The 14,325-nt window shown below is 41.0% G+C and overlaps 2 protein-coding genes across 5 annotated transcripts in view; both read right to left on the bottom strand.

Moving 5' to 3' along the window:
- Positions 1 to 77, bottom strand: part of LOC310702742 (uncharacterized protein) — a 601,527-nt gene extending 601,450 nt beyond the window's left edge. Inside the window, exon 1 of the mRNA XM_083494817.1 lies at positions 46 to 77. The gene's annotated coding sequence lies outside the window, so the exon portion shown is untranslated. The remainder of the gene's footprint in view (positions 1 to 45) is intronic.
- A 4,015-nt stretch (positions 78 to 4,092) lies between these two features.
- The window catches only part of EPRS1 (glutamyl-prolyl-tRNA synthetase 1), a 41,299-nt gene continuing 31,066 nt past the window's right edge, over positions 4,093 to 14,325 (bottom strand). For all 4 annotated transcript variants that reach the window (XM_083494036.1, XM_083494037.1, XM_083494038.1 and 1 more), the window contains 9 exons: positions 14,155 to 14,234; positions 12,929 to 13,030; positions 12,151 to 12,306; positions 11,867 to 12,064; positions 10,105 to 10,278; positions 9,104 to 9,264; positions 7,979 to 8,057; positions 4,998 to 5,062; positions 4,093 to 4,461 (listed from right to left, as the gene is read on the bottom strand). In XM_083494036.1, the coding sequence (XP_083350162.1) occupies positions 4,311 to 4,461; positions 4,998 to 5,062; positions 7,979 to 8,057; positions 9,104 to 9,264; positions 10,105 to 10,278; positions 11,867 to 12,064; positions 12,151 to 12,306; positions 12,929 to 13,030; positions 14,155 to 14,234 (1,166 nt within the window). In that variant the 3' untranslated portion in view covers positions 4,093 to 4,310. The remainder of the gene's footprint in view (positions 4,462 to 4,997; positions 5,063 to 7,978; positions 8,058 to 9,103; positions 9,265 to 10,104; positions 10,279 to 11,866; positions 12,065 to 12,150; positions 12,307 to 12,928; positions 13,031 to 14,154; positions 14,235 to 14,325) is intronic.

Below are 14,325 nucleotides of genomic sequence, written 5' to 3'. Positions count from 1 at the left end.
TCTTCCAAAGCAGCTCTTTATTTGTAAGCTGGAACAGAACTGAACTGAAGAGCTCAGTCAGCCTGCTTATATAGAGCTCCAGAACAACGTAACTGTAGCAACTTTCTAAAACTATCCAATCACTGAATGTCACTTTCGACCCTTCATTTGCATAACTATCTACAGTATCCCCCCAGTACATAACACCGACAGCAGTGTTTCTGAATACCAGCTGCTGGAAACCATCAGAGGGGAGAGGGCTCTTGTTCTCAAATCCTGCTTGTGGGTTCCCCACAGGCAACTGGTTGGCCCCTGTGGGAACAGGACGTTGAACCAGATGGGCCACTATCTGGATCCAGCAGTTTCTCCTCATGTTCTTTGAAGGACAGTGGACACCGCAGACGTGTGAGCAGAATGCAAGTATTAGTGGAAATAGAAAAATAAGCCTGAGCAGAGAATGGAGGAATGGTTTTCTGAATTAGAGTCCTTGGCCATGCAACCAGTTGCTGTGTGTGTGTGTGTGTGTGTGTGTGTGTGTGTGTGTGTGTTGTTCAACAGGGCTTTCTTCTTTGCAAGTCCGCATTCAAATATGCTTAAGACCAATTGGTCATTTAAGGGCACTGTCACAGACGCAGCCTGTCATTCTGCAAACTCTCCTGCAAACAAGCCTAAAGTTGTAAAAACCAGACAGTCTTTTCATTGATTGCCCGGAATTCCATATTCCTGATGCTTTTTTTAAACCAAGTGACTGACTAAATGGGTCCAAAGTTAGAAACACAATAATTTCACTAAGCCTTCTGGTAATTTACGGTAATCATTAAGTTGAAACCATTACCTTTTTACTATAGAAAAGAATGTAATACCAATCTGTATATCTTAAACTGCATGCCCCTTCATTCCCAGAAGTATGTTTCTTGGCCCAGTTGACAGAAGAACTTGGTGATCTGCATGATCAGATCATGGGTGACAGCTATTCGCACAATCAGCTTCCTATTGGAACAATATAAAACCCCAAGGAACTGCTGATTCCTGGTATAGTTGCTAATTGTAGTGGAAGTCGGTAGCTTCTTATGGAACTAATCACCTAGGAAATGACAATAGATCCCAAAAATTCAGAGCTAATTGGGATTTGCAGAGCTAACTGGGATTTGCAATGAATGTCCCCTGCCCACTTTCATAATTGTATTCATTTCCAGTGTTAAAATAGGTGGTGACCTTGCAGTTATCACTGCCTTACACGTTTCTTTATGATGCTGAAATTGTTTCCCAGATCCTTATTCAACCAAGAGTCGTGTGAATAAGACTTTATGTGATGCTACACCACAAAATAAGAATGATAATGCCCCATAGCATACATCTCTTATCACTGGAAGACTCTCCCCTCAAGAGGCAACATCATTCTCTGGGGCAAAAATGCATTAATGTACAGTAATGAATAAGGGAATGGGAGCTGTGCACTCCAAAATAAAGCACTGGGCCATCCCAAATGACACCACCAGGTGCACATCCCCTACGACGTGCCCTAGAGTTGAGTCCAGCCTGTTACTTTCCTGTTGCAACTACAGCAGCGTCACAGTTTCGCATATTAAATGGAAGGTCTAGCTTGTTCATTTTCAATTTCGTCATGATGATGATAGCCCATCTCCTCTTCAAACAGATGTTCACCATCCTCCATCCTGGTTATCAGTTTGGGAGTATGTACCTTTCAGTGCAAGTTATCCCATTTTTTCATGCACACACATTTTAATGGCTCACACTTCTATGTGCAACACACGTTTTATTGCTCTTCGCAGATAATGCTCCTGAGTTCACAGGTGCAGCTGTAGGCAGACCAGTCCCCATCCTACCCCACGACCACCCCTTTTCTGGCCATGGGTTTTCCCCCTCCTACCCCTGCAGCTGGGGCATGTGTGGCTTAATAGGCTAGTATAGTGTAAACATAACTTTTATATGTATTGGGAAACAAAATTGTATGACTCACTTAATTGCAATATTCACTTTATTGTGGTGATCTGGAACCAAACCCACAACTTCTCTGAGGTATGTCTGTACTTTGAGCAGACTTTAACTATGTTGGATGAACAGCATTTCTTTCACAATTAATTTCCAGGCAATATCAAGAGCCAAGGACAGCAGGGAAAGAAAGTTGTTATCAATACTAGCTATATATAATACACGTTACTAAATAAAGCTTGCTTTCTCAACTGGCCAGCTAAACCATGGGTAGCCAATAGATCTCAAACCCTCGGAGAAGGAAAGCTCTGATCCTAAACCTCGGCTGCCTTGTGGGTTATCTTTGGGAGAAGAAAAGGCTAAGGATTGAACCCTATACACATCTGAAGGGGAGTCCCTAAGGAGCACACCTCCTTCCAGCAACTCCTGTAGCCAAGCTGGTGCCAAATGTATTGCTCCACTTTCCTTTGGATCACCTCAACAAGGCCAAGAGGTGGATCCTGTTGTATGGGCAGCCCAGGACTTCTATACACACTGCCCAGGTTTGCGCCCCAGCAAGGTCATTTTGGTGCTAACGCAGCAGTTTGACTTCACCCCTGGAGACACACTCCATTGCCTCCCAAGACAGACGGGGGCACACAGACTCCTGAAGGCGTACTCCATTCTCTCCCAAGATAGATGGATGCGAACAGCAACCACCCATGAGGCAGTCAGGTGGCAATGAGTTTATTCATTATTTTCTCCCTTACCCTCCAGAGCTGATTTAAGGCATGCACAGGGGGCTGGAAGAAGAAATCCCATCCCACAAACAGACGTCCACTTGTGCAACATGGAATATCACCCGTTGTATCCATGATCCAACCCAAAGTTACATATTGTAGTCTCATAAAGTCACTTGTATAAAAATTACAGGAGCCTCATAGTACTTAGCTTTGGCTGGGTCATTCAGTGCTTTTTCCAATTATGTTTTGGTTTCAAGGCCAGGGCAAAGGAACTTCTGAGGGTGCAAACTACAGAGGGGGTGCCTCTCCTGAGAGGGTATGTAGGGAATGAGATGGTCTTTCAAATATTTGGAGTCATTTGGGGCTTTAAACACTAACACCAGCTCATTGAATTAATGTTCCTCCTTAAACTTTTTTTAAAAATAAAAAATCGAAGTAATTGTGATCAAGAGACAGAAACTCAAGCAAATGACATAGCGTGGGCATTATTTGAATCAAGTTGTTCTGAATCTGCCATTTGTTTCTTTGAAGCTGCGGTGACTCAGAAGCCAAGCCAGCCTTGTTCAATGTTTCCCCTACTACATCTCTTCATGCCAATCATTTTTCAAATTGATATTTTATTAAGAGAATTTCATTTATAAAAAGGTAGTGAGGGGGGAAAAGCGATAATGAAAAAACTGTTATATTACCATATATTAATATACAGATGCTTATTCTTATTATCCTAATGTACACATAACTGTCAGTAATCTAATATATTCTGTGTAAACTAATTCCAAATATCATTGTATTTACCCAAAGAAAGTATGTGTCTATAAGCTATCAGTTCATATGTTGCCAATGTTGTCATGCTGTCGGGCCATTGATTAAAGGGGACTGATTCCCCTATTCCTGCCAATCATAGGAATGATCAGCAATTATCACAGTATAGGTAGCATTCTTGTGAATCTTGTGAAAAATGACTTGGTAAAGGCACAAGGTAGGGAACTGTCCTATATGCAGGTGCTGGAAATATAACTGGTTTTAATGGTCATTGTGATGTAGATCTTTAAACTAAACAAGGTGGCATCCATTGAAGTTGCTTCCAATGAAGATTATGTACACTAATGCGGTGCTCTCCAGATGCTGGATTACAAATCCCATCATCCCTGACCACTGGTCATATAGGCAGGAGCTCATGGGAGTTGTAGTCTGGAGGGCACTATGCTGTACACTTTTAAGTTTTTCTAACAGTTGGTTTTCTAATCTTCTAATACACAATTTTAAACTTAGCACTATGTAGGCAGACAGTATCTTCTACTCATGGAACGAAGTGTTACAGCTCATTCAAGAATGTTGAACGCTACAGTATTAGTGTGAATTCATCCAACCTTTGCATACGGCATTACCTACCACACAAACCCATTTTATCCCATAAGCCAAAAAAGAAGCCAAGTGGTAGCTGACAATATGTATTTATTATTAGAGATGTTGTATACAGAAAAGTCTGTGCATCACTGCTAGTCTGACTGAAGGGGCTCTTTGACTCTGTATGGCTTTATTTGCAGCTGTTTTAAAAAGTAACAAAAACGTGATAGGATCTGGGAAGATTTCAGTCTTTATTTCAAAAAGTTGAGGGCTTGAAAGATAAAGAAAATGGTGTTTCAAACTAGCAGTTTAGTAACTACGGCCAAAGAGGGTGTAGAACTTGGCAAGGTTCTTGCCACAGACACATTTTGCTCCGTTCTCCAGCTTACACAGCGGCTTGAAGGGGATGCAGAGACTTTTTGCTCCCATGGATGGAGCGCCAGGCTCAAGGTCTTGATCTCTGAAATGGAAAGCAGATTTCCTTTAATGCCCTGCCCAAAACTGAGCTAAATGGCAACGCCCCACAACTGGGCACTAACCAAAGGTATCACATGTGAGCTAAATGTAAGCCTGATTTGCAGAAATCAAAACACTCTTGAACCAAAGGAATTAATGCTGCGCAAAGAGTAAAGTTAAGGTAGTGATATAGATTTGCAAGAGAGCTTTACAAAGACAAAAGACGGAGGACTGACAAAAATGAGGGACAGTCTATTGTCCCATAATTAGTAGGGATGTTGCAGGGCTTCCAGTGAACCGTGAAACGAAGGGTGTCTTGGCACCTTAATACAGATCATGGTCTTCCACTGTAAACTGTTCCTCCATCAGGTCTAGAATAAAAGTGCTTTCCCTTTTAGAAAAATTACACTTCTTGGTTAGCTGATTATTTAGCATTGGCCCCACAACATCTACTACAAGGACCAATTCCTATTTTTGTCAGAGTAAGTGTGCATCTCAATTGGTACTTATGTATTTGTATATACACAAACATTTATTTACCTGGCAGTTGTCTTTTTGACCCAGTCCTCACAATCTATTTCACCACAGAAAGGAATCTGCACTATCTGAAGTCAGAAAGGAAAATAAACATTGTTGAGGTTATATAATTAATCTTAATTAATGTCTTATATATTGAATAAAACTTGTCCATTCCAATTTGCAAGGGAAAATAGCTGAAATGAGTCTAACAGAAAGTAGTATAATGTTTATCTGTTTTAGCTGCCTTGAGAGAAGTCCGTCTGATGATAGGATTCAAAAGCCTTATGATCTTTATATTTCACTGCAAATAAATTTTCACTCCCCTGCCCCTCTGGCCTAATATTTGTGTGTACATTCAACACAGTGGCCCCAGCAGAGAGTTTCTTGAAGGTGAATGTTAGCAGAATCTGACTGGACTTTTAAAAACATCTTCAAATTAAGATAGAAGGTCGCCCCTTAGTGGTGCAACTGAGTAAAACACCACTTAAAGCCAGACGATGTAAGGAAGGACAATGTTATTAGAACTTATTCTGCAAACAATTCATAGAAAAACTAGTCCCTAACGTATTTCCTTGAAGTGAAAATTTGAATGCCATGTTTTCTCTCCAAAAGTCGTTGATTAATTGAATATTTTAGCTTTCATGTATTTTGCCAGAATTTCACTCTTCTAGATCCAGAAGCAAACATATTTTGCAATAATGCACACAGAAGTGCTCATCTCAAAGGGAGAGAGGTGCATGTGTAGGGAACTCACACCCCCAAGGGGTTATTGGACTGGCATGTTAAACTGAATGACATGCCCTGGTCTGCAGAACCAAAGGAATAACCATTATGAGTTCTTGAACTTCAAGTGACGTGTTCGCTTTTCAATAAAGAATTGTTTGTTTTCCAAGCCATAAAGGCTTTACAGGCATTTGCTACATTTGAAATTTAACATAAACTAAGCCCAGCTTCAAGAGATAGCACATACAGCACGTAGGAAAGTTAATAATTTCTCATAATTCAGCATTGTTTGAGTGATTAAACTTCATTCTGACTCCAACTTTTAGAAAAGAAAGAAGTTGATTCAAACTTGAAGCACACATTAAGGGAGCCTGCTATTCTTCTAGGAAACATGAATATGAAATGTGTATAGTTTGCAGGATTTTGTTCCTCTCAAGAGTGCTACAATGCGAACAGCAGCAGCACCAGATCACATAAAGGCCTTCAACTTGGACTCAATGGCACTGGACTCAATGACACTCCTGACCCATGGAAGAAAAAAAAAAACAGGATGGAAAATGCTAGGTCCTAAAACCTAATTTAGTTTATGACAAACAGCAGCAGGATGCATAAGTTGTATCTGTTTAAATAAATTCCACAACGTAAGCTAGCTGCTTGTTTTGAAGGAGGCATGTTGGAAAATGACTTATCTTTAATAAATGTTATTAAAAATAGGTCAAAGCTATTCGAGAATAATTCACACGAATCAAACTCTAACGTAAAACCAGTAGCCAGAGCACAAAACACTCCTGTGGTAATCTAAAATACTTTGCTGCAATTAAAGGTGCTTCATTGCACCTTCATATCAACTCCAATAACCTCTTGTCATCCAGCTTTTCTGCGTGTACTTGTTGACCTCTATTTAAATCAGATAGAAAAGAGTTCTTTGACGCAAGCAATGCGTTCTTTGAACTGACAATACTAGTTATATTGTCTGCTAATTATTTTACGGTTACTTGTAATGAATTGATTACAGTATCTGATCTAGAATTCAACTTGATACTATTTCTTAGAGATGGCATGGCTATTTTCTGCTGAAAAAGCAGCACAGCCGAATAAGTGTCACTGAGAAGGCAGCCTTCCACCTTTACTAATGTTTTTAAAGACATGGAATGGCATCTTTTTCACATACTGCAATGGACATACATACCGTATTTTTCGCCCTATAGGACGCATTTTTCCCCTCCAAAAATGAAGGGGAAATGTGTGTGCGTCCTATGGGGCGAATGCAGGCTTTCGCTGAAGCCTGGAGAGCGAGAGGGGTCGGTGCGCACCGACCCCTCTCACTCTCCAGGCTTCAGGAGAGCCCCACCGCTAGACCACAAGCTTGGGGGACAGCGGGGAGGCGCAGCGCGCCTTTCCCGCTGTCCCCCAACTTGGTTGGAAGGCTGGCGGGGGGAGAAGCCTGCTCCTCCCTGTCGCCAGCCCTGCAAACTGGGGGACAGCGGGAGGCGCAGCGCGCCTTTCCCGCTGTCCCCCGACTTGGTTGGAAGGCTGGCGGGGGGAGAAGCCTGCTCCTCCCCGTCGCCAACCCCACAAACTGGGGGACAGCGGGAGGCGCAGCGCGCCTTTCCCGCTGTCCCCCGACTTGGTTACAAGGCTAGCGGAGGGCTTCCCCCTCCTCCAGCCCCGCAAGCTCCCAGAGCCATGCCAAAGCTGCACGCAGCTTCGGCATCGCTCTGGGTCCTGTTCTGGGGGCCCCGCGCCTGGGGGAGGGGGAAATTTTTTCCCCCCTTTATTCCCCCCCCAAAAAAAATCTAGGTGCGTCCTATGGGCCGGTGCGTCCTATAGGGCGAAAAATACGGTAGATGTCCCATAGCCTTGATGGAGGGTGAATGGTTTACGAGAGCTGGCCACAAAGGCAAACGTTCTGCAATGGCAGCTGCAATTAAATAAGCCAAGAGGTTAAAGCTTTTAAAAAACTACAGGCTCCACTACATGTCTTAAAATTGCAAGCATTATTCCCAAGGAATGTGATATCTATTTAACATTTTCTGCGTTTTTTGAGGTTGCAATTATTCTTTGAGACTCCTAAGAAACTCTCATGTTTTAGGCCAGTACAAACTGCTAATCCTGCAATCCCTGAATAAATTTGTGTTGTTCAATTGTGCCTTCACTTGCAAAAACAAAACTTGCAGCCTATTCTTACGAACGCTTCCTTGAAAGACAGCCACACTGTGTTCATTAAGGATGTAAATATACACTGGATTCCAGTCTTGATCATGCTGCAGATTTCTTACCTTTCCCGAATCAAGTGCAGTCTGAAACTCTTCCATTGTATTGGCCACCACCATATGATTCTTTAGGTCTTTAGAAGCTCTGAGAAAGAGTAGAAATTCAGTCAGTATAAGCTTTTACTTATTGTAAAAAGAAACTCTTTAACCACAGAGCCAGGTCTTGAGAATGCATCTGAATTACATCCCACTAATTACATTCCAGTTTTTGTCCACACAGCAGTCCAAATGATGGTTAGAAACATGCTTAGCTGCAGTCAAAGGTGGGATATAAAAGTGCAATAGGCCAAAGTACTGCGCAACTCATTCTGTGTGCCCAAGGTGACTTTGGGCTTCTGTGCATCAAACCTTCAATGCACACCACACCTCTTTTGAAAATGAGGGGAATTTGTGACTGTGTTATATTCACAAGGCACGCTGAAGTCCTTATGCAGACCTAAAGTAGCTCTTGGGATACAAATTTAAGTCCTGTGATATCTCAGTGCAGTACAAGCATTTGGGACTAGAATCCACTTCCAAGAGAAGCTTGATTCCATTAATACAGAGTATGCCTTCCCTGGGTGTCAGGCCATGAAAACTGGTGGAAGAGCAAGCTGAAAGTACAAGGGCTAGTATTCAGTTTAGATGGCATGAGGTTTTTTTGTGAGAAAAGTCAGCATTACTATACTGATGACCTTTTTTGCCCAGCTGGTCAGGCAAAGCAATCCAAAAGATTTTTTTTCAGGCGGCTGGGGTGGGGAGTGAATTGAAGATGGACAAATAATCAGTTCTAGAGTCACAGAAGGGAGGAGCTGCATTTTACCCCCTCCTGCTTTCTACTCTGTTTTATTATTATTATTATTATTCTCTTCATTGCTCCCATTTGGGGGATTCACTCAACCATTCCCCACCCCACCAGCTCAACCTATTGGGAAACTTTGAGATCATTGGGGAGGGTGATTCAGATAGTTTGCCATGCATCCATTGCAATCCAGGCTGGGTGGGTAAGTGAATGTTAATTCTAGTTGTGCCCTGATCCTCAGTTCATTTCCTCATTCCTTTGGAAACCCATGAAATGACAGACAGATGAATGAAACACATAGCATAAGAAGCAAATGTGTCAGTTTGAAAACAGCCTCTGCCAAACTTAACCTGTCAAAAAGGTTCATCTGGATTTTGTCCAGAACACGTCTCAGCTGGTCCACTGCTTCATTTTCAGCAAAGGTCAGCTTCTCTCCTGTGTCCCGTCTAACAGCTACAAACTGATGATTTTTCATATCTCGTGGACCCACTTCAAGCCTGATTGGAACACCCTAAAAAAAAAAAGTGGAGGCCATGAACAGAGCGTTTTATACACTTCTTTACATTTGTCTACCTTGCTTAAGTGGCACACAATTTCAGGGAAGGAGCTACCCCAGGTTATAGTCAAGAAACTCAGACCTACACCTGGCAAAAACGCAAATTATTCCACACTCCAGAATAATATAAAACAAATGTGTCACTTTAAACCAAATCTTTAAACTATGGTTAAAAGGTGAATGCACCCACTGAAGCTATCACAGGTGCTTTATTCCTCTTCTGCTCCTGTTGCACTGCTAACAACCAAGCCACGTTGCAGCTTAGCTTTACATCCAGGTTCGTGTTGTTTGTTTTCCCTACAAGTAGAAAGCCAAGAACAAACCTTCCAGACAGCTCATGCTTTGCTTCAAGGAAAACAAACTCTGACTCTGGGCTTGGATGCAAAGCTAAACCAAAACAAGTTTCAGATCCTAGCAGCACAGTTTTGTGCAAGTATGGTTTAAAGTGACATGCAAACCAGGCCAGTATTAATAGCATGTCTCCATCCTGAAAGTTTACACTGCAAAAACTCTAGCTATTACTCTTTCCCAGCCTAGAAGTAAGACAATGTGAGTGAGTCAATACTAAGAGGTTGGATACTTTATTACACAGGCACTCTTGAAGTAGATGAGCTCATCAGAATTGGAAAATAAAGAACAGATGACATGTACTTAGGGGAAAGTTCATAAGAACTTTTGTCGCTAATATATTGATAACTCCCATTTTCCTTCTGCATATACTACTGAATGATGCATCCAAGGAAAGGCTGACCATGAGGAATGCATCAAAGGAGAACAAAACTGAACAACATTTACCTTAAGCTCCCAGTGATTGAATTTCCATCCAGGTGAATAGTTCTCTCTCAAGTCAACACGCGCACGGATATTGGCACTGAATAGCTGCTTGCGGTATTCAGCACACTTTGCCATCAGGGCCTCCTTGTCTTCTTCCGAAAGTGAATTGGTGATTCCACAGGGAATAATCACAACCTGAGTGGTGATGCAATGATTTTTGAGTTAGGAGCATTAACAAAAATGCTGTTTGCAAGAATTACAATATGTAGGCCCTAAACTTGTAGACTGCTCTTAAAACCATCAGTTTTGAAGCAAAAGGACTATTGAAGCAGTGCCGCAATAAAATTAACTGCATTAAAATTTTATAAATATACACTAAAACGGTGGCCAAGCACTCACTGAGCAGAATTATTTATACATGTATTTATGTATTGATTTATTTGATTGTTTCCCAGAACTAGGACTCAAGGCTCTCACAAAAATTAAAATAAACACAGATAAAGCACACACAGCTTAAAACATATAAAAGGTTGCTGTTAAAAAGTAATTAAACTGGAAAAAAGAAACTGTGCCAACAAAAAAGGAACAGAAAGAGAAACTGTTAGAGTATATTGAACTGACTAGATTAACAGAGGCAGTTCGAGATCACACTAAATAGGAGTTTCAAAAAGTATGGGGAAAATGCAGAGAATACAGTGCCCTAAAATACATACCTAGACTTGTTTTGATTAATGTCTGCAGATGACTTTGTGGATATTTAAGTTATAATTAGAAAAATCTTAATAATTATTCATAAAGGACACAGTTTATAAGAATAAGGAGGCCAGATATAGGATAAAGGAAGTCTTTTATTGGGTTGTTTGTATTGTATGTTATGTTCACTGTATGTTATGTTCACGTTTAATGTGTATTGGGGGTGGGGGGGTTGTGTTATGTTGTAAATAAAATTCCAATAAAAATTTAAAATTAAAAAAATTAAAAGCTATTAAACTACCTATGGAATTAAAAGACATCTATTAAAACGCAGATAGGGGAAACAGTACAGCATACAATTAGGATACTTTTCCTTAAAAGCAGTCAGTTTCCAAAGAAAGTTTTCAGCTGCTGCTAGAAGGACAAGGAGAGAGCAAACATAGCCTCCAGAGAGTTCCAAAGCCTGGGAGCAGCCACTGAGAAGGTTGTCCCCAAAATGCCCACCAAATGTCCCTGTGAGGGAGGCTGGACTCAGAGAAGTGCCTCCCCTGAAGATTTCAGAACCCAGGCAGCTTCATATGGCTCAGTCCTTCCGAATTAAGGGCCAGTAAATGTGTGTTGGAGCAAAAAAGTGTTGTCGACTGAGGGTGAAAACACCTAAGTAAAGGTGTCTGCCAGATCTCTCAGGGAGGCTGTTTCATAATGCAGTAAGAATGCCCTCTTTCTGGTTGCCACCCAGTGGACAGAAGCAGGTGGCTGCAACATTTCCCCACCCTCTCACTATTTCCCTCCACATCTTAAAGATACAGCCAGAGGACATCAGCAGCTGCACAAGCATTAAGATTATCTGCCAGTCAACTCAGTGACTTGGAGCCAGACTAAGTTAGTTGTGCTTAGGTCTTACGGAAAGCTATGGGGCAATTTAGTCGTGACTTACAGTTAAGTTTCCATTAAACTAATTTAATGGAATCTAACTATCTTAGTCTGGATTCAACACCCCACCACCACCACCACCATTCTAGAAAATAGGAGAGGAAAGAGAGGTGAATTGGCACTAGCAAAAGGTTTGTATCAATGTGATTTTGCTCACCTGAACAGAAGCGACCCTGGGAGGTAGTACTAGACCCATGTTGTCTCCATGAATCATGGTCATTACGCCAATGGTCCGCGTTGTGATACCCCAAGAGTTCTGATAAGCAAATTGCTTCTCTCCTGGTATCCTGGGATCTTCAAAGACAATCTCAAACATCTTTGAAAAATTCTGTCCCAAGTGATGAGAAGTTGCTCCCTAAAAAAAGGCAACAATAAACAAAATTCAGGTAACATCTTCCTACATATTAATGAAGTATATAAAATGTTTTTATCAGAACGTACCTGGATGCCTCGCCCACTGGCGGATATAAATGCCTCAATGGTAGTTGTATAATCTCCGCCTGCAAACTTCTCCTTTTCTGTCTTTCTTCCTTTCACAACAGGAATTGCCAGAAGCTCTTCATACACACGAGCATACAGATCAAGGATCTGTAATACCTGAGACAAGTAATAAAAAACAGTTTGTAGAAGTTTAGACTAAGCTATATGCCAAAAGTATTACTTAACCATTTGGTAGAATCATAGGAAAGCCAAGGATAAATATCAATGGCCTTCTAAAACCCAAAATATTTATGGCGGCTAACAAATAAAAATTTAGCGTTTACAGTTTAAAGCTCTAGCAATAACCACTGAATCCAATCCGACAACAGATAGTGATTCTCGGACATGAAATTAACTGTCGTTTGTAACTATGGTAGTTCACTAATTGTGTTATTTCTATTCTTGTCTGGGGGTTAACATAGTTAATGCCACCCAATTTTGAAACATGTAGATTTGTTTGAGTGACAACAACATGCCAATGAGATTCAAATTAATTCTTGTATATCACACCATGAGAAAAGAATGTCCAACACGATTTAACACTGCGTCTACTTTTCATATAATCTCTCTGTGTTATTAGCCTTTTTGAACATACTGAAGAAAAGAAGCTTCACTGCTTCCCCTCAATTATGCTGAAATACGAAGTGGACTCCCTCCACCCACTTATACAACAATTTCCAAATTTTCCTTGAATGGTGGATGGTGAAGAATGAAGTCTAACTTAGTATGTGCACTGTACCTCTTCTGCTGCCTCTTCGTAAGTTGCAAACGCTGTGTGTCCCTCCTGCCACAGGAATTCACGAGTACGCAAGAAAGGCTGTGGATGTTTGAACTCCCAGCGCTGCAATACAAAACAAAGAAACAAAAAATTGAGTGTCATGAAAAGTTAAAGTTGCTATCTTCATTCATGAGCTTGTTTTTAATGTATTATTTAGCATTGCAAGTTCTATTTTTCAATGATGCATTATACTATTTGAATTCAAAGGCATAATGGGTTGCAATTAACGAAACGCAAAGGCTAAGGCTCCATCAGTACAAGAAATTTTCAGCCTCTCTGCTCCCCCTAAATTTGTTCTGTGGTTTCCCAAACCCTCCAGATTAGATTTGGGGACGGCATGGAGCTTGTGCAGGGTGGGGTCCCAATGAACCTAGAGAGAAGTCTTGTGCTGGCTTCTGCTAGTGCTACCTAGATTTTACATATTGTTAAGAAACCCACTATTCACACAAAAGGAACCAGAGATTATTTTAACTGCCATTTGTTTTCAATATAAAAATGCTATATTCTCATATGCTGATTTCTATTATTTCTATGAAGATTGTAAATACCAGTATGCAAGGATAATTCGCATGATCACAAATCCAGATACAGTGGTACCTCGGGTTAAGAACTTAATTCGTTCTGGAGGTCCGTTCTTAACCTGAAACTGTTCTTAACCTGAGGTACCACTTTAGCTAATGGGGTCTCCCGCTGCGCCGCCAGAGCACGATTTCTGTTCTCATCCTGAAGCAAAGTTCTTAAACCGAGGTACTATTTCTGGGTTAGCTGAGTCTGTAACCTGAAGCATCTGTAACCCAAGGTACCACTGTATATCACAACAGATGTCACAGATCAGGCCTGTAGAGATTCCCCAACTGTGTGCACTACATACCACATTTTTTCATTCAACATGGTGTTTGTTAGGATGTGGAAAGCAGAAATGAAGAAATATTCAGAGCATAAGATATGAATCAAATCCCTCAACACAAGAAGTGCCAGGTGAAAAAATATGGCAAATACCCGCTTTTAAAATTAAGTTGTAGGTTGTTAGAACGTATAGTCTTTGTGGGGAGAAAGACTATACATTCTAACAACCCACAACTTAATTTAAAAAGTGGGTAGCGGAGATTGCTGATTGATTGATTGATTGATTAAGAATGAGCATATTGGGTAAAGCACAGCAAATATCCGGTATACCCTGCACTTACCACAACATTGCACCACTGATTAAGTTTGATGGGGAGATCCCTGTGTGATTGAACCCACTTTGCATAGGCAGGATACATTACTGGAAAAAAAGGAGAATATTTTCAGAAAGCACGTAGCTACTATGTTAACTATTGGTTTTGAAAACCTGATTTGTAAGAGTTTTTATTCCC

This window comes from Podarcis liolepis (assembly GCF_965112155.1).
Source record: "Podarcis liolepis genome assembly, chromosome: 3".
NCBI lineage: Eukaryota > Metazoa > Chordata > Lepidosauria > Squamata > Lacertidae > Podarcis > Podarcis liolepis.
The sequence above is the reverse complement of the archived record's forward strand: the minus strand, read 5'-3'. Positions and strand labels throughout refer to the sequence as shown.